This window comes from Phycodurus eques, chromosome 12, assembly GCF_024500275.1.
Source record: "Phycodurus eques isolate BA_2022a chromosome 12, UOR_Pequ_1.1, whole genome shotgun sequence".
In the NCBI taxonomy this organism is placed as follows: Eukaryota; Metazoa; Chordata; class Actinopteri; order Syngnathiformes; family Syngnathidae; genus Phycodurus; species Phycodurus eques.
The window spans coordinates 22,625,062-22,643,404 of NC_084536.1; the positions used below are offsets into that span (position 1 = coordinate 22,625,062).

Sequence of the window (18,343 nt, forward strand, 5' to 3'; positions counted from 1 at the left end):
GAATAAACGAATCCATTTTGAAATGTAGGTCCAGTCGAACATGAAGGAGATGCACATGATTTGCATACGCTGGCCACAGGAAGTGATACGGCGGGCCGGATCCGGCTCCCGGGCCTTGAGTTTGACATCGGCGCGTGAACTCATTGGACTGTTTGGCCAAGTCCACCTGCCCGACGCTCCTCGCGTTCCCTCAATCATCCTGCAGCCCACCAATCGCGAGCAACGCCTGGCCGAGACCACGCCCCCTCCCCCTCCCCCTCCCCCTCCCCCGGCGTGTAAATTGAAGTTTCTCTTGTTTAGTTTCCCGGCTCTCAGCCTTGCTCGTCAGTACTGCGCGAACCGCGGAGGGATTAAAAGCCACCACGGCGAGCGGGAGCACAGCGGAGCGCCTCTTGTGTAGCAGCGAGAACGAGCACCGGCACCGGCACCGGCACCGGCATGTTCCCCGGGAGGCTGCGAGCGTGCGCGGGCCTGTGCGTGTGGATTACGGCGCTGGCGAGCACGCGGATCGGCGGCGTGCAGGGCGCGAGGAGGCAGGACGACTCGTTCACGGCGGCGGCGGCGGCGTCCAGCGTGTACCGAGCCCGGTGCGCCTCGCGATGCCTCAGCCTGCACATCACGCGCATCTCCGCCTTCTTCAAGCACTCGCAGGTACTCGTCTTATTTTTGGCAACAAGCTCAATTAAAGTGGAGCAAAGTTGTCACTGCTCTTAATGACAGTCGCCTTTTTAAATGGAACCATTCAATTGCATTCATTCCTACTGCTGATACAAACCCTTTTGTTTTTAGCTGTTGTGTATGGAACATATCTACCGATTATTATTTTTAAATAGTATAGAGTGCAACTACAAGAACAGCTTCTATAATAAATACATAAACACAATTCAAATCACTTTTCTTTGCTATCTATCTATCTATCTATCTATCTATCTATCTATAAAACAACACCTTGTAATTTGGGTGATGCTCTTCATTGGACAGCAACATTATGTCCATATTTAGATACAAGGGTTTTTAAATTATTCAATTTCTCGATGCAGCCATGCATTTTTTTCCCAATTGCTTGTCATCGTCAGGGCGGCTGTGGTGAGATGAAGCTGGTCTATCCCAGCTGACTTTGAGCCAGAGGCGGGGTACACCCGCAACTGGTCGCCGGTCAATCACAGGGCCAGTTTTTCTGGAATTTTCTCAAACTCGTCCCGCTCAAGATCCAATTTACTAATGAGAAAACCCAAACTTCAGAAAATATATCAGGCATTGTCATGATGTCAACTTATTGGAGGCACTTTTGTTTGCTATTTGATATAAAAGCTAGTATTGTACGCGCAAAATTTGGAGATACATGCTTTTCATTGGACGGTGTTATGGTGACAAGTATTTTGACTTATAAATCATGCTGTGTTATAATATCGATTTTATATTGAGTAAAACTTTGGACACGAAGATCATTCCCGGCACATTTTCAGATACGTGCTTTTCGCTGGGTTTCTGAAATTTCACGTCATTCCGATTTTCGAGAGTAAATCTGATCTATCCCACGCATTGCCATAATGGCGACACATTGTATGCACTTTTCTGTGGGTTTTGGCACCAAAATGTGGAGATACACGCTTTTCAGTGGCCTGCGACTCGATGCCAACGTGGGAAGAATTGTTACTCAATCAGGTTTTCTCGAGTTTCTCCAATTTATCTCCAATTTTCCAAAACTTATCAACACTCTAGACCCAATTTCCAAATGAGAATAACCCGAACTTGGGGAAAATATATCATGCGTTGCCTTAATATCGACATATATTGCACGTACAGTAAGTGAGTGGCAACGAACACAAAAAGACATGAATTCATGTCGAATGTGAATGAAAAAGCGCTTTGCCATGATCTCGTGTGCCCACTTGATGATGATCCCAACCGGCGACCCCACCCCAAGTTTGGGCAGCCCCCGCTTGAAAGCAACAGTAGGAAACTGTGGCTCTTCAGCCTAAACCCAATAGACGCTTGTCTTGTTTTATTCCTATCAACACGAGCGCTGTGGAAAAAGGCTCATTTGTAACAACCGAAAATCAATTAGAATGATGTGAGCCCCCCCCCCCCCCCGCCGACCCTTCCCCTCACCTTGTATATTCATAGGGGGGATGCTGTGACTAGTATGCGGCCCCAGTAGTGGGACGCCAGTGTAAAGTAGCTACATTCTGCACATGAGTCAGTGTGTGGTGTCACCAGTTGTTTTTCACACTCCGGCGGACTCACTGTTCTCTCCAAGGGACGGCGGAGAAAAGAAGCGGCCGCTGATCCTTCAGCTGTCTGTTCGCCGGGCTCACCTCTTCTTTATTCTCGCCGCATTTGCATTTGCGAGGGCCCCGACGGAGCCCGCCACTGTCGGGAAAGCGTCGCCGGACCTGGGCACATTTGTAACGAGGCTCAATTAATCAAGAGGTCAATGCTCTTTTTTTTTTTTTTTTTTTTTTTTTCCCCCCCCACCCCCCTCGGCGTCACTTTGAAAGCGCTAATTGGACAAGTGGCGGCGGTTCTAAATGCGAGATAATATACACGTTGAGTGAAGGAGTCACTTGAGTAATGAGGGGAGAGGGGAAAAACAAGCGGCGGTGCACATCCAGAGGACACTGTGTTTCTTATTAAAGCGCAACTTGGTGAGAAATGTCAAGAATTTCTTCGTGGGATTATCCAAGTTTTTTTGTTTTTTTGTTTAATGGCTGCCTTGGGTTTGCGAAGTTACGACATTAAATCAGCCACCAGCTGGCTCAACGCTCCAATGGCTGATGTTGTATCTTCCCCCCTGGTGCACTGCAAATATTTTACAGAGGAACACAATTCAATTCGTTTTTTTTTTTGAGGTACGAGCCACCGTTCGGACAATGTTTGGGTCGACTTGTGAGCAGAAATTTGAGAAACGAGCGCGAGATTTGGGTCGCGAACTCGAGTCAATTCAAACAAGCAGCAGTTTGGCAGATAGTTAACAATTCCTCCAAAAAGACGAGAAGCTGTTTATTGCCACTCCCAGTTGAAGTTTGCGGTCAAACTAAAAACACTAAAAATGACACACAGTGTATTTAAAACAACCACCTGACTTGCAGATATGGTTTCCCTTAGAGGGCCACAATAAATGTGGACCCATATAAACATGTAATTGCTTCATCATATATACACATATACAGTGGAACCTCGTTTTTAGTATGCCCTTGTTTTCGTATGACTCTGTGTTCGACCTTTTTGTTTTTTTCGTCCATCCGCTTGATTTTCGCACGGTTGAAAATGGTCCAAAAGCCAAACACGTCTGTCCGCCCGTGTCACGCCGAACTTCATTTTTCAATGCTTGCCATTTCTCAATGTTATTTCAAGAAAATTTGGTCCAGAAGAACATGAAGTAGACGCACATGATGTGCCTACGCGGGCCACATGGCGGGCCGGATTTGGGCCCCAGGCCCCTTGAGGTTGACACCGGTGCTATAGCGCTACATTTCTTATTAAAACATGATACAAAAGGCATCATGTAGAGGCAAAGTTTGAAGTATCGTTCCAGCAACAAGAGTAAAAATAGTTAATCACTGTTCATATTAACTCTCAACTTTGTGAAGGCGAGTCCATCGAGTGTAAAAGTAGTTAACCAGTGTACAACTTAAAACAATCCACCTTAAAGCGGACGTTCTGTATTTTTACTCACACTTTTGAACGACACCGTTCAAACGATCACGTTTTTTGTGCGACTTTAGGGTCAAAATGCAAATGCTAAGGAGGCATTGGAATTCAGAGCAATTGAGGATTTGCGAAGCACCGCGAGCGCCTCTAAAAATAGAACGCCAGTGTTGATAATATGCAAGTGTTTAATGCACACTGCTTTCATGTGGGAATGGTGTATGTGTACTGGGTGTTGTTCAGGGTCAGCTCAGCTGCAAAAACACATGGCACTTGCCCCCCCCGCCCCCCGCCCCCCTTGCCCTCTACCCCCTTGGCCTGGGCCAATAAATGGCAGCAAATGTCGCTCTGTGGAGGGCCACCGCTGTCATTCCCGCAGGGAGGTCACTGTCCGCGCTAAACGCCGGCGCCTGATTTGCGCTCAACGTGCTAAGCTCCCCGTTGCCGAAAGAGACGGCGCAAACTGCGGGCGGATCCGCGTTCCCGACGGCACGGGATCTCGTTACGGTAACAGGCGTGCAAGCGGCGCAGACCGCCGCTCTAATGACTAAGCTCTTAATTTGGGGGTCACTCGATATGTGACAAGGGAGCACCTTACACTTAAAAGTTGTCTTCAAGGGGACAGCCATATTGTGGAAAGTGGACTTTATTGTTTGTATACAAATCGTTGGGCCTCTCGAGTGGCCTCCCACTCATTAAGTGTGATATTCAACAACCAAGGAAATCTTTTACGTGACTATTTAGTCAGCGAGCGAGCCGTTCTGCACGTCTGCCTCGGTGTTATGTAACAGGGTGTGTATGGCTAAATTCGCAAGCGGTGCCATTCTTTTGCAGTTTGGACGTGGAGGGGTGAAAATCTCAGTCGCTCGAAGTCTACAATAACACCACAAAAGTCACTAGATTTGTTGCCAATCACTTTCTCCCAAAAAAAAAAAAAAAAAAAAAAAAGAAAGTGCTTGCTATGGTTGTCATGGTAACAAAAGCCAGCCTTGGTACGACACAGAACCACCTCCCTCAAAACCGAGTGATTTGAACCGAAGTGTGACAAGCGGATATGAAGTGCGCTCCCTGTAATTCTTTATCCTTTGTGTATTTCGACCGAAGAATGGCAGAGACCTTTTATTATTATTGATGATTAATAATGGACCCGTCTCCTTTAATGTCACTGTTAATCTATAGAAAGTGTCACTCGTTCTGCTTCAGATGAATAAGATATCTCACATGTAATTTAAAGATCTGTTTTTCATTCTCTGAATCATCTTCACTGGAATGACACTCAGAGGATTTAGCACTTGCAGATGTCGGTGAGGAGCCTTTTTTTTCTTTTCGACTGTGGTAAACTGAATCTTTGTTTTAAATGTCAGAACGACGTCTCGAGTACAGTTCGTACGTCGCCTGCCAGCGTTGTAGACGAGCTAGTGATGTCATAGCGGTCTGGAGAAGCAGATTTATTGACACATTTCTCCACATTTGGGGAGTTTGTCACCCCCAATATAATCGACAGAGAGGCAACACCCATGCGTACTGTAAATATTAGCCAAATGTTTGGGAGCAATCTGGGAGGCATGCGCTAAGTGGGCTTTCTGAAAACGTCAGTCTTGTAGTGGATTATTTGTGTGTCCAGTGAAGGTCCTGTTAAAGCCATAAAAATCTGACACAGTAAATTTCATGTTTTATGCCTTTAAGTAAATAAAACACAAGAAATAAACACACATCGGAAAGAACTATTAGTCCTTGTTTGCGCTTTTGATATAAAATTGGCCACAGTGGAAATCAGACCGCCAGGGCTAGTCTCGCGTGCGGAGGTCTTCATGGCGGTCTATGTGGCTTAGCTCATGCCCCCCCCGCCCCACCCCCCCACCCACAGTAAGTGCTTTAAAAGCATGACACTTGCGCCTGTAAATCTGAGTCACACTGAAGTGCTTGACTGGACAGTGACCATTCATTCTTACTGGAGACAACTTGAACGCAAGTTAGTGTCGATTCTCCGGATGTCTTTGTAGGGTTGCACTTTATGCATTCATAGACATCAAACACCTGCTAATTGATGAATACTATCATTAATATTCATGCATTCTTCATTGCGAGATGACAGAAATCTTGACCTTTTTTAAACGAAACCCTGATCTATAATACAATATGTGGTGTTTAATGGCCCACCCTTTGACATGGTTTAATGGAAATGGGGGAAGTAGGTTTTCTCCTAATACTGCAAACGACCAGAAATGAAAATTTAACATCAGAGTGTACTTAACAAAGGTGTTTTTTTTTGTTTTTTTTTTTATAACATGGACATTACTCAAAAAGTTGTGAAAGGATTTCAGTGATGTTTGGTTCTGTAGCTACTTTGGTTGGACAACAGGACGAAGTGATTAACTTTTGACTGTGTTCTGCAGTGTGAATCTGGGACTTTTTTCAACTCAATAAATTGTCAACAGATTTCAATGGATATTTGGTCAGACCCAAGGACAAATTGCAAAACGTTTGATCATGTCCTGAATCCGCACTGTGGATCATTTTCTTTACCGTGAACGTTTCTGAAACGCTTCTTTGGTTTCATTCAAGGACAAATCAACTAACTTTGGACAATGTTGTGGATGCACAATTTGGATTTTTCAAAGCACAGATTTTGCTCAAAGTTGGGAAGGTATTTCAATGAAATTTGGGCTGCAGCTTCCTTGGTATGATTCAAGGGCAAACTGATTTAAGTTCAAGGAATAAAGATCTGAATTATTTGTTTAAAACTTGTTTCTAACTCAGACGTGAATGTATTTCAATTAAATTTGGTATGTAGCTTTGTTAAGACCGCAAGGATGAATTGATTTTGTTCTGATTGAGTTCTAGAGGAACAGTGCGAATCTGGGTAACATTCTTCAACATGGAAATTTCTGAAAAAAAATGTGAATGACTTTTTATATGAAGTTTTTTTTTTTGCGTTTGATTAAGGGACGAACCCATTAACCGTGTTCTAGACCTGCAGTGAAGATCAGTATGATAAAACATGGATGTTACGAAAAAAAAAAAAAAGTTGTGCAAGGCTTTCGATGAAACACTGCTGTGGATCTTTGAGACCCAAGGAGTCGGATCTGGATCTTTTTTCATTTTAAAGGTGTAAAATGGTAGCCACTTTGTATGAACCGAGAACCTGTGATCCATGGTGTGGATTACGATCTTTTTGTCTTTTTTATCATGGACTTCATCAGAATTTGTGAGTGTATTTCACTGAACTGTGTAACGTGGGCTTGTGAGAGCCAAGGATGAATTGATTACTTTTGATCGTACTCGAGGGATTTTGACATTTTTAAAAATTTTTAACATGGCTGTTACTCAAAATTAGAGAAGTGACTTCAATTAAATGTAGTATATAGCTTGGGTAAGACCCAAGGACAAATTGATTGAGACAAGACACAAGCTGTTGAATAATTCGATACCATAAGGTAATAGATAGACCGTCCTTAAAGTACTTCAAAGCTCCTCAAATTCTAAACGTTTAGGGCTTTTATTTAAGTGCAGCATATGTGCCCTTAAGTGTGTTATTTTGGTGTTGCCTGAGGACCCCTGTGAAGAAGACAAAGGACACACTGGACTCCGCTGCTTTGAAGTCGTTTACTCCTTCTCCTTCCTGCAAATAATCTGTAGGCTAACACCTACAAACATAAATCCTATCCAAATAACGGCCTTCCGATGTAAACTGAGAGTCATTCAATCCAAAGCGAAAGCCCGCGAGGGAAAAACGTCAACCGTTTCTCAAAAGGTAGAACTCGGAGATAAAAGAGGTTTTGTCCGTGTTCCTCAGTTGTCTAGACAATACAACACGCCCATGGCCACCTGCCCCGACTTCTCAGCTGACAAGCGCTGCTGCGTACCTCTGTGATAAATGTCCTGTTTACACGAGACCACCAGTGCCAGAAACAAAGTCCTTCTCCTTGACCCCTCCAAATCACACCGGAGGATATCTGGAAAACATTCATTGGTCGGGGTCCTTGACAGTCGTCACGGCTGTGTAATGTTCATACTGTGGAGGAATGTCATGGTGAGTCAGGGCGATGAAGTCCTGACCTATAATTATTCCCCGTCGGTCCCTGACACGGTGGGGTCGGGCCCTGGACAGCTGGGGCAACATCCTGCCGAGCTTCTCTGCTCAAGGGCTGCTGTCACAGAACCAAATTAGATCCTGTGTGCATCCGTAGATGCGGACCTGTCAAACGTTTTATTGATGAACTCGGGAAGCCGTCAGGAAAAAAATAAAATCAAAAAAACAAAAAACAAATTCAGGATTGATGATTTTGGATGTGGTGTAGCGTAATGACACTCTTAATAAATTACCCGGCAAGCGTTTGCCTGTCAAGGTTTTATTTACAGGTTGCCACCAACACTGGATTGAGCCCGGTTGTATTGCTCATTCCTCATAAGTTAGTGCGCACCGCAGCGATTTAATCATCCCGTACTACACAAAATGATGCACTGGCTCGGAATAATTCATTTTTTAATCAACGCTTGGCCAAACAGAATGTTCTATTACGCACAACAGGGATGGGAAGCAGCTGATGCATGCCCCGGCCAAGCTGGCGCTCATTTTTACCCCATGAAAGGAAGATTCTTCATCTCCTCGCTGCTTTCGCTCATACATTTTTCATCCTTATCTGCAGTTTTTGTGTGTGAAAGAGATCCTCTGGAGACATGGTTGTACAATCACAAATTCCTTTCAAGCCATTTGACCAGTACCCTTGACTCTAAAAGCTCAGCACTTACTGGCACTGGATGTCAAATTAAAACCCTTTAATGATAAATTCCCGCCAAAGGATCTCATGAGATTCCCCCCCCCCTCTGGATTACATTGTGGGAAACAGCTTTGAACTTGACATTGAACTTAAGCAGACTTTGTGCCGATCGACCCCTTCAAGTCTGGGCGCATCTCACAGCCTCGGAGCGGCCGCAAGTCAACGTACGTTCCCGGCTATTAACTGGAATGAAAGTCCTTTATGACTTCAATTCGTAATTTTCTTTCTTTTTTTTTTTTTTTTATGGCCTATTCCTCCACTGTAAAGACACAGATAAGGCTGTTGAGTTTGAAGTGACTGAAATTTATTTGAACAGTAGATCAAATGACCTTGTGTTACATGGCAAGAGAATTATCACAAGACTTGCCTGCACGTGTGGATGCCATCAAACCATTGCATGAGAGCAAAACCAAATATGACTGAAAAGTGTTTCATGAGGTGTCAACACGCAGATTTACAGCTGTTCCCTCGAGGCACAAAAGCAAGTTTCATTAACAGAACACCTATTTTCACTCTATTAAATCCTCGGGTGTTTTCCACTTGAAACCAATAAGCGCCTCTGCCCAAATAGATGCCTCCTTTTACCCTCGGGGAAAAAAAAGAGTCGTAAATAGTATCGGGGGTCCTCGTTGTACGACTGAGTTCTGTTCTTACGGCAGCGACGGAGCCAGCTCGTTCATTCGGAACGTCAGAACCAATGTAAACGCCCCCGTAATTACCTCCGTTCATAGACGCTATCAACTAAATGAAAGAGTCGGAATTCTGAGCCCATTCAAAGTCTGTCGCTAACCAATACAGCAGCTCCACAATGTTGTGTTGCTCCGCCCTGTCCGAAAAGGTACTTGCTCTTTTTCTGCCATAAAATACCCATCCCAGCTGACTTGGGGTCAAGTCAAGTCAAATCAAGCTCCGGCCTCCCTGCGTGGAGTTTGTAAGTTCTCCCCGCGTACTCCGGCTTGCTCCCGCATTACAAAAGCATGCAAGTCAACTCTAAATTGTCCATACAGCAGTTGTGAATGTGAGTGTACATGCTTGTTTGTCTGTATGTCCAAGGTGGACCCCGCCTCTCACCCAAAGTCAGCTGGGATAGGCTCCCAGCTCACCCGTGACCCAAATGAAGATAAGCGGCATTGGAAAATGGATGGATGAATGCAATTCATTGCATGAAGTTAATTCATGTTTGGCACAACTCACCTCATTCTTGCAGTTGGTAGACGACGACTCTTCTTCCTTGTCGTTTAAGGCAACAATGGTTTTGACTCATCAAAATGATCTGTGGGGAGATAATCATGCTCGGTTTGCGAGAGCTATAAATTCAACGATATGCTTGTTATTGGTATTGTGAAACGGCACTGTTTTGGTTTTGCGGCTTGCAAATGTAATTTTAGAAACCCCAAAACAAAAGCTTGCGGTAGCTACCGCGCATGAAAATCTTTGTATTTACCCCTCCTGCCTTCACGTGCGACTCGGCTTTCACGCCATCGTGTTTTTTTTCTCAGATGAAACGTGCGAGTTCGTGTGGACCAACTGTGAGATAAGAAGGGGAGTCAGCGCCAACATGCATTCAAGTGCCCACAAGCGTGACCTAAAACCCTCGCTGCTCTCAATCTGCTTTGCACTAATATCGATTCAACGTATGCGTCCACAAATCCTCTTACGGCTCCTGTTTACCATCCTGAGAGACCGAAAACATGTTTACCCCCCATTATTTCCTTCTCTTTCATGTGCGACATCAGCTGACCGCTTCATCCGAAACCTCTTTTGCACTCATCACGCAAACGCAATTAAGATGGCCGAGCATGACAGCATCATTCCTCACAATGATAGAAGTCAGGAAATGGCCCGCCGCTCCCTCACTCGCCGGCTCCGCGTATTTCCTACGCACACGGCAACACCGGGAGCAAATGTCGGACCCCCGCCGTCGCGAGCGCAAGGTGGCACTTTCAGCGCAATTAGAGGGAAGTGGTCGGTATCTGCAGCCCTCGCAGGCGCGCTGACATCAGTTCCCGCCTCGGTGACCCCGGGGACGTCTGTCGAGAGATCAAACGGCTCGTCAGAAGAGCTGAGGTCGCCGCGTTCGGCTGAAACTGACCAGAGGCTCGCCCTGCGGGGGCCTGGAGTGCTGACCCCACTTTCCTGCTTGAGTTACACACACTTAAAGCGCCTCTTTTGTGTGCGTGTGTGCCGCATTGGAGTAGATCACAAAAGGCTATGGCTTAAAGCAGGGTACAGCCTTATTTAGATGTCATAAGTCTTTTTCAAAATTATTTTTAGTCGGGGAAAACATCATAGTCTTATGAGAATATATAAATACAGAAAAAAATGACTTTATATCTTTAAAAACAGTCATATACAAGTGGTGCCTTGAGTTTCATTTCTTCTGTTATAACTCTCGCCATTTAAAAATCCAATTTTTGCGCATTGAAACGAATGGAAATGCTATTAATCCGGTCCAGTAATGTTTTTTATCGATTTTTTTGAATAAGAAAAATAGCATTCGACAGTATTGTACACAACTAAGTGACTCAGTAAACTGCTGTAATATTAGACATTTTTCACAGAGGATAAAAAGCACACGCCTGTGAGTATTCCTTTACTGTCTGTCTACATTTGTTGCGGCATGTTTGTGTTCAAATATCAGTGGCTTAAAGGGTTATACTGTCGCAGCCGCAACATTGATGCTAGTTTCATTAGCCCATCTTTGGTGTTTTACATTTTGTATTAGCACCAAGCTAGCGGACGTAAGTCATGTGGTTTGATTAAAGACACAACATGTAATTGTTTATGTTTAAACTTCAATTGGGAATGGCAATAAACAGATTGAAGCAAGCACTTGGCCTCTTTTTCGAAGACTTTTTCAGTATCTGCTACCCTGATCCCTGCCACCATTCAGTGGCCTAAAAACAACAACAAAAATCGGCGAAGCGACGACTCGTATCTCGAAAAACTCATAAGCCGCGTCACTTGTGGAGCTAGCACTATTGCAGAAGAAATATAGTTCGGTTGTGGGCCGGTTCACAGGGTAGGCTAGAAGTTGAACAGAAGTAAGAGCAGTTTTCAAAAAATAATAAGGTCTACGAAATATTTGTTCACAGGAAAGCATTTTTCACTTCATAGAGCAAATGTTTTAGTTTGTAAATACAGTAATTACCTATCTATCCATCTACCAATCTCTAAATATTCTACAGTTTGCCTGGCCTGATGATCAATATTTGAAATTTAGAAAACTAGAATCCGTTTCGTCCCTGACCCTCTATTAGGGCAACCGCACCTTGAAGAATGTGTTAATATTGTGACTGCATTTTAATCTTTTAATAACTCCATGCAGTGTGATGACAGGTACTACTTTTCTCCACAGAACAACGGATCCTTGGAGTGGTGCCAGAATCACAAGCAGTGCTCCAAGGTAATGTGGTTACACTCCTGTCATGAGCGCGACGCGTGCGTGCCTCATTATCTTGGGGGGGCATAATACAACATAAAGTGCAGGAGTCACGACAGGACTAGTTTAGTCATGCCTGCAGGAATTGCTCCCAGACATATTCATGACAAAAAAAAAAGAATACAAATAAAAATCATAATTCAGACTTGAAATGATTCAAAAGAGAGTTAACATGGGTTTTTTTTTTTTTCGGATTCTTGTTATTCGGAATGTGGATAAGAATGCATTGTGCTTCCCAGGCCTCCACATTCCCCCCACCCGCAGGGCTTGTTTGTGTTTCTTGCCCTCGTCCCAAAGAAGTCTGATATAAAGCCGCTGCTGACAGCTCGCCTGAAAAGATGGCGCTGACAGGCCCGTTTGGAATTGTTGACAGGGCCCTCGGAGATGTTTTGAGCGAGAATACTAAGAACGCCACGCCAGCACAGCGTGGTCCAATTTATGAAACGTGAACAATGCCCACTTGAGCTGTCAGAGCCGCTCATCTCCTCGCACAGCGTGAAACCAGAATTCAATGCTGTTTGGCCTGAGTGGAAAATAAACACATTAGCTGAGGAGAGTTTTGTCCTTCTCTTCGGTTTTGCTACACCATAAATGGGCATCTATACAAATACATGTCCGCTGAGCGGCGTGTATAAAATATACGCGGTGAGAACACAATGAAACAGGACACCCTTCAACATGCTATTATGTGAATGTAGTAGTCAACCATCCATTTTCTATACTGCTCGTCCTCATGAGGGTGGCGGGAGGGCTTGCCACAAATATCACTTTAAACATAGCCTGCAACACAAGGCGTTTCCGTTTTGCTGTCTCTCGGTCTGAACACTAGGGGCAGTATGTTAAAGGAGTACACGGATAAGGGACGAAGAAGAAAGTCGAGTCCAGTTGGTTGAGTTCGGGTACGAAAACAGATGTACAGTATTGGCAACAGTAAACCTGTTGGCGCGTCCCTAGATTCCACTGTTGTATGCTTGAATGGGACCATTTTAAAGCTACATTAGTTTCCCAAACACACTCCCCAAGAGTGCGACACATACTGTATAAGAAAAGCGTTTAAGCCATATGATTTTCATTCATAAATAAAACATTTTTCAAAAATTAACTACAGTGTATTTTTCTTTTGGGGGGGGGGGGGGGGTGTAAAAAAATCCTAATAAATTCTTGTACAAATAAGCTAAGCATTTTGCATCGTCACATTGCACGCGGTATGCGGTAGACCCAAAGTCGTTGAGTATACTGAATGATTTCATTTTCCTTAAACAAATTTCCCTCTCACCCTCAGTGGCGTCTCTCCAGAGCATGCATGCCGAGAAACTCAATAAATGATGCTAATGAAGTGAAAATGCAGGGAAAGGCGCAGTGGCGGGCATGCTTGTTTACGTGCTTAAACATGGCCTCACAGCAGGTGACCGTGTTGTTCGCAGTCAGTGTCTCGGAGCAACTTTCTTCCCAAAATCAACGTTGGAATCACCTGAGGAGGAAAAAGTACTCACACGCCGTGCTGAAGTAGAAACAAACAAACAAACCAAAAAGTAGAAGTGCTGATTAAATTAAAAAAAAAACAAAAAACAATGATGTTACATGTTGCGTGGTTTTGTTTAAGATGGAGTTGTCCCAATGCGATCATGTGACTGGAAATCGGGGCTGATTGTTACATTCGATGTTCATTGTTTGAAGTGGAGTTAAGCGCTCTCGCTTTTCTTTTCCTCTGTTGTACTGTAAGAAATGGATTCTTTGTCCACTTAAGAGCTTTATTTTGTGACTGCACTACCTAGAATTTCTGATATTGTATTTTTTTTTTAATTTTAGGTTTATTATTTATTATTTGCATCGTTACTTTGTGCTGGACTGCTGATATGCTATAAGATTTTGTTGACTTAGTTTGAACCACTGACGCACTAGGTTATATGTAGCCATAAAAAAAGGGATGATATTGAGATACCTTTGTTCAAATAAATAAAGATGAAGACTTTGGAGACAATATCTCTCTTTTTTTCTTCATAGTGCATCGCTGAGGTATCGGCTCAGGACTCGGTATCAGCAGATACTCAAAATCGAGTGACTCGGGGGGTGTCAAGAAATTGGATCAGGACATCACTATTTTAAAAGCTCACTAGCGTAGACCTTAATTAATCAAACCAACATGTCCCCATAGCTTTGCTATGGTTGTAAAATGAGTAATTAAAAAAATAAGCTAATGATAACGGGCGAAAAAATACACCTTGTATGTGTTTTTTCACATTATATATTATATATATATATATATATATATATATATATATATATATTTTTTTTTAACACCAGGAGCTGTTTTTGCAACGAATCATTCCTGGAGCCGACAACATCAAACAAATAAGGCCATGGATGGGGAATATCTTGCTTCTCCGAATCTGTTGTTGTCGTCGTTAATCCTCCCTGGTTGACGTTCCTCCTTGTCTCTGCTGTCCCTGTTTATTCCCACTTTATAAGACTCCCAAGACCTCAATCAATCAGAACCTCAACCCTGGTGGACTTTGCCTCTGTGTTTACATCTCTTTCTACGTTATGCCGACATCCGCGGACATTGAAAACAAAAAAAACTAACATTTTGAGAGTAAACGGTACAAAAAGTACATGTCTGTTTCCAAATATATAGGGAGTACAAGTAAAACGTTGTCTGAAAAGTAAACGGATAGCTGGAAAAGCTACAAAAACTTTACGTCCCACCACTGTGATGAGACTTTGCTCGAGTGGTGCTATTGACTTTTCGTCGTGTACGTACTGTATGCCGAGTACACATCGTGCGCATTACCTAGTGCGGCGTGTCACGCCAGTAAACTGTCCTCATCGGTGGCTAAAATGGTAATTTAGCAAAGAAAAGCATGTTGCCTGACAGCCTCTTCAACAAATCCTACTGTGACCCCTCGAGTACCCTTAAAGTTTACACTTAACGGCCAACCTCCTCGGCGCAGTCAAGACGCTCGATTCTCTGCTTTCCACTCCCATGGCCGATATCGACTCTTGGCACTCTGCATCCCCTCGTCATTCGGCAATTTTGTTTTTGAAAGGGCTTTTTTAAAAAAAAAAAAAATGTTTTTTTATTGCAAGCTGCTAAATCCAAAGCGCGGCGAACGTTGAACAAAACGAAGCGACGATCCCAATACTTTTCACGGCTTTGTATATAGCCTGTGACTGCGTTTCAAACAAGCAAGTGCTCTACAAATGCTGGTTTAATGGGTTTAATTGCATCCTGGGCCCATCAGGATACAAGCCAGGACTTCATTCAAGGCCAGGATTCAATATTTGTTAGCAAACAGGAGCACACTTGAGGGCCTCCAGTGCGCATGAGGGCCAGTGCGCTAACAATCGTGACAAATGCGGTACAGTGGCTCCCCGTGAATAGCGCCGCAGTCGCTGATTAGCCTCTCCACTTCATGAAGAGCGCCCTGTCAAACAGAGTGGACAAAGGCCGGTGGCTCCCCTCGGAGGGGGGATGGGGGAGGGGTGGGGGGCACAAGGCCTGTCCGGCCAACAGCCACCACAGAGGGGAAGCAAATGTGAGAAAGGAGCTGCCTAATAATTTAGACAAAGACACGGTGACCTCCCCGCTCCATCTGTCTGCCTTTTAGCAACTCCGAGCCTCTCGTTTCCACGCGGCTCCACAAAGTCATCACGGTCAACCTCGCATGCGGTGTCCGAGCGAGCCGAAGGTTTCCCCTTTTATCATGCTAATTTTCCTTCTGTGCAAAGCGGGGCGAGGTGGCGTTCGGGGTCTTTTATCGTGTCGTCACAGCGCACCACCAAGTCTATTGCGCGAGGAGGCCAAAGTTCTTTCTAGCCGCTATTGTCTCCTCCAACTGTTTCCAGACAACCAAAAACTTGGAGGTCTCCGGGGCACCAAGTTGAATATTAGACTCCACGTCCATCGAGCCCTCTCTCATAGCATCCTATGCGGGGTCACAAAGAGCTGCAGCTCGTTCCAGTTGACGTTGGCAACAGGTTTAGGGCAGCGTATATGCAAGTGGTCCCCAACCCTCATTTGCTCAGTAACACACAATACATGACATGCTTTTTAACTTACACATTTGAATCATATGCAACTATATGACACGATAAGCTCCATTTTTCAATTCAAATACGTTTGTACATTTTGCTGGATGAACAGACTTCCGGGGCAGCGCGGAGTAGCGGTTCCACATTTTCCTCACGGTCCAAAGGTTCTGGTTTTGAATGTCGTCTTAACGCCCGATATTGAGCTGTTTAAATCAACCACCAAAAGGACACAGTTTTGACCTGTTTTTAATTTAAAGCGCTTGGCCCAAGCTTGCCGAATCCTCCGCCAAAGTAATGCATATTTTTAAAAGCACACGTCCGATTCAGCTTCCACTTCTTTTCCTGAGGAAGTCGGGGTCGTCAAAGCTGTATTTGTCTTGTATAAAGAATATATTTGACATTTTCATAACAAAAAGGTGGCATGCTGGTTCTCCGGCGAGACTGGCCTCTCTGTGAGTTATACTGTGTCGCCATGAAGAGAATTAAAACATCATTCGGTTTTTAACCTTGAGTTGTGGGATGATGACTTTACCGTACTTGCATTTTATTTACAAAGAGTCCGCAGAGGGGGGGGGAAGCTTAAGAAGAGAACATTGTCTGCTCTCAGTTTTCAGGGATATGTCAAAGTTCCACTTTTTACCGAAGATTCCCATCCCCATTTATAAATAAGAAGCCTTCACATGCATCCAACAGCATGCTATGTTAAATTTAGGAGGATTTAGTACAAAATGAGCCACCGGTATTTGTAGAAAATGGACATTTTTCCATTATTATTATTATTCATTTTCTATATTAGGACTACCCTAAGTGATCTAAAATAATGACAAGAGCTCACTTTTCTTTTGTGGGAAAATGTAGACTTTTTTTGTGTACCTTGTCCACCATGTCTGTGAAGCGTGGTCTCACCACTTTTTGGGGTTCATCATTAAAGCATTTTGAGCTCAGTAGTGTGTAACTTTTTTCCCCCTTCCAATTTCCTGCTAAACTCCCGTGAGAACATCTTTGGGAGCGCTTAAAATTGAACAACAGTCTTTGGAATGCTACTGTGTCTCATTCAGGACGTGTCTCTCAAAGCCCACCATAGTCCCAACCCCCATGTGTTCTCACGGCAAAATAAATAGCTTGAACTTCCCCATTGAGTGTCTTGTGAGGAGCAGAGTCTTCAATTATTCTTGACCGAGGGACGTCGTAGCCTCGAAGAAGGAAGCACACCTTGCAGCTCGGAAAGCGTGTCAGCGCCGTTGACGAGACGTTTGTGCGGTCGGCTCGTCTCTGGCGGGCCGGTCGTATATCCCGCGACACGCTGCGAAGGTGTCATACCAGTGGCCGCTTAAATGGACTTTAAAGCACCTTTTGGTCCGGTCGGGGCCGGACGGCTCTCTCGCCTCGCCGTGTCGGCCCACAACAACATTTCCCCTTGTTTTTATTATCAGCGGGTAAATGCTAATGGTGGAGTTTGTTCTCCTTTAAGGCTGGATTTATACCGCATGGTTCAAGTGAAACAATTCAGATTTTCTTGCGCCCAAGTGGCACAGTTGGGAAATACGTTATGGCAGAAATCTGATATCTTCAGACTGGATTTAGATCATCGATGTGAATGCGAAGTCATCAAAGTACCCCGATTAGTGGCAGATAAACACGCGTGCCTGCCCAAACAACACAAATAAACAAAATAAATATATCAACTATATCCCTAAATGCCATAGGAATGTTTTATTCTTTAGACTTTTCAACCTAAATATTCAAATGTTCTCAGTTTTGCCGGTTTGGGTTTAGCACCACTTTTGACGTATGAAAACCTTGATCCGTTGTCGGTAGCTATAAAAGCTGCGCGCCAAGCGATTCACAAGTAATGCGACTAATGCAGGGATGACGCATTTATGTGATACGTCGCAGTCATCAGAGCTTTTAATTGGCTCAAAGGTAAGGAGAAGCAATTGGTTAAATGTTTGTTATATTGGCACGCCGGTCCCTGACAAACTGTAGAGGATTAAATGTGGTCTAAATGTGCTACATTCGAGGTATGTCCTTCATTAAATGGAAAATAATAGCTGACAGCAGCCAGTGGAGTAATGTGGAGGTTACCCTCATTTAAATCAATGGGGGAAGAGTCAGCGCAGGCCAACTCATCATTATGTGACGTTTACTATTTGTGCTCATTACAGTATGCATTCGTGTTTAGTTGAGGACTTATGAATGTGTAATTTGTGTAAGCACAGCTATATTGGAATTGGTCCTCTTAAAATGTACAGGGAAACAGCCAGCCCCCCCCCCCCCAAAACAAAATTGGATATAGGCATTAAATCGGAATTGGGCGCTTTACACATGCAGTATGAATCCAGCCTTAGATTCATTTGTGTTCGTTTAAAGCTGTGCGTGTTATTGTGTGTGGGTGGGTGGGTGGGTGAGCAGAGGAGTGTAAAGTAGGGCTGGTCAG

At 44.1% G+C, this 18,343-nt stretch overlaps 1 protein-coding gene across 2 annotated transcripts in view; it reads left to right on the forward strand.

The window, feature by feature from the left end:
- Positions 1-318: 318 nt before the first annotated feature.
- LOC133410948 (anosmin-1) overlaps positions 319-18,343 on the forward strand; it is a 63,382-nt gene continuing 45,357 nt past the window's right edge. Inside the window, exons 1-2 of one of the 2 annotated variants that reach the window (XM_061692633.1) lie at positions 319-651; positions 11,791-11,838. In XM_061692633.1, coding sequence (XP_061548617.1) covers positions 439-651; positions 11,791-11,838 — 261 coding nt within the window. In that variant the 5' untranslated portion in view covers positions 319-438. The remainder of the gene's footprint in view (positions 652-11,790; positions 11,839-18,343) is intronic. The other variant, XM_061692634.1, reaches the window with a different exon arrangement.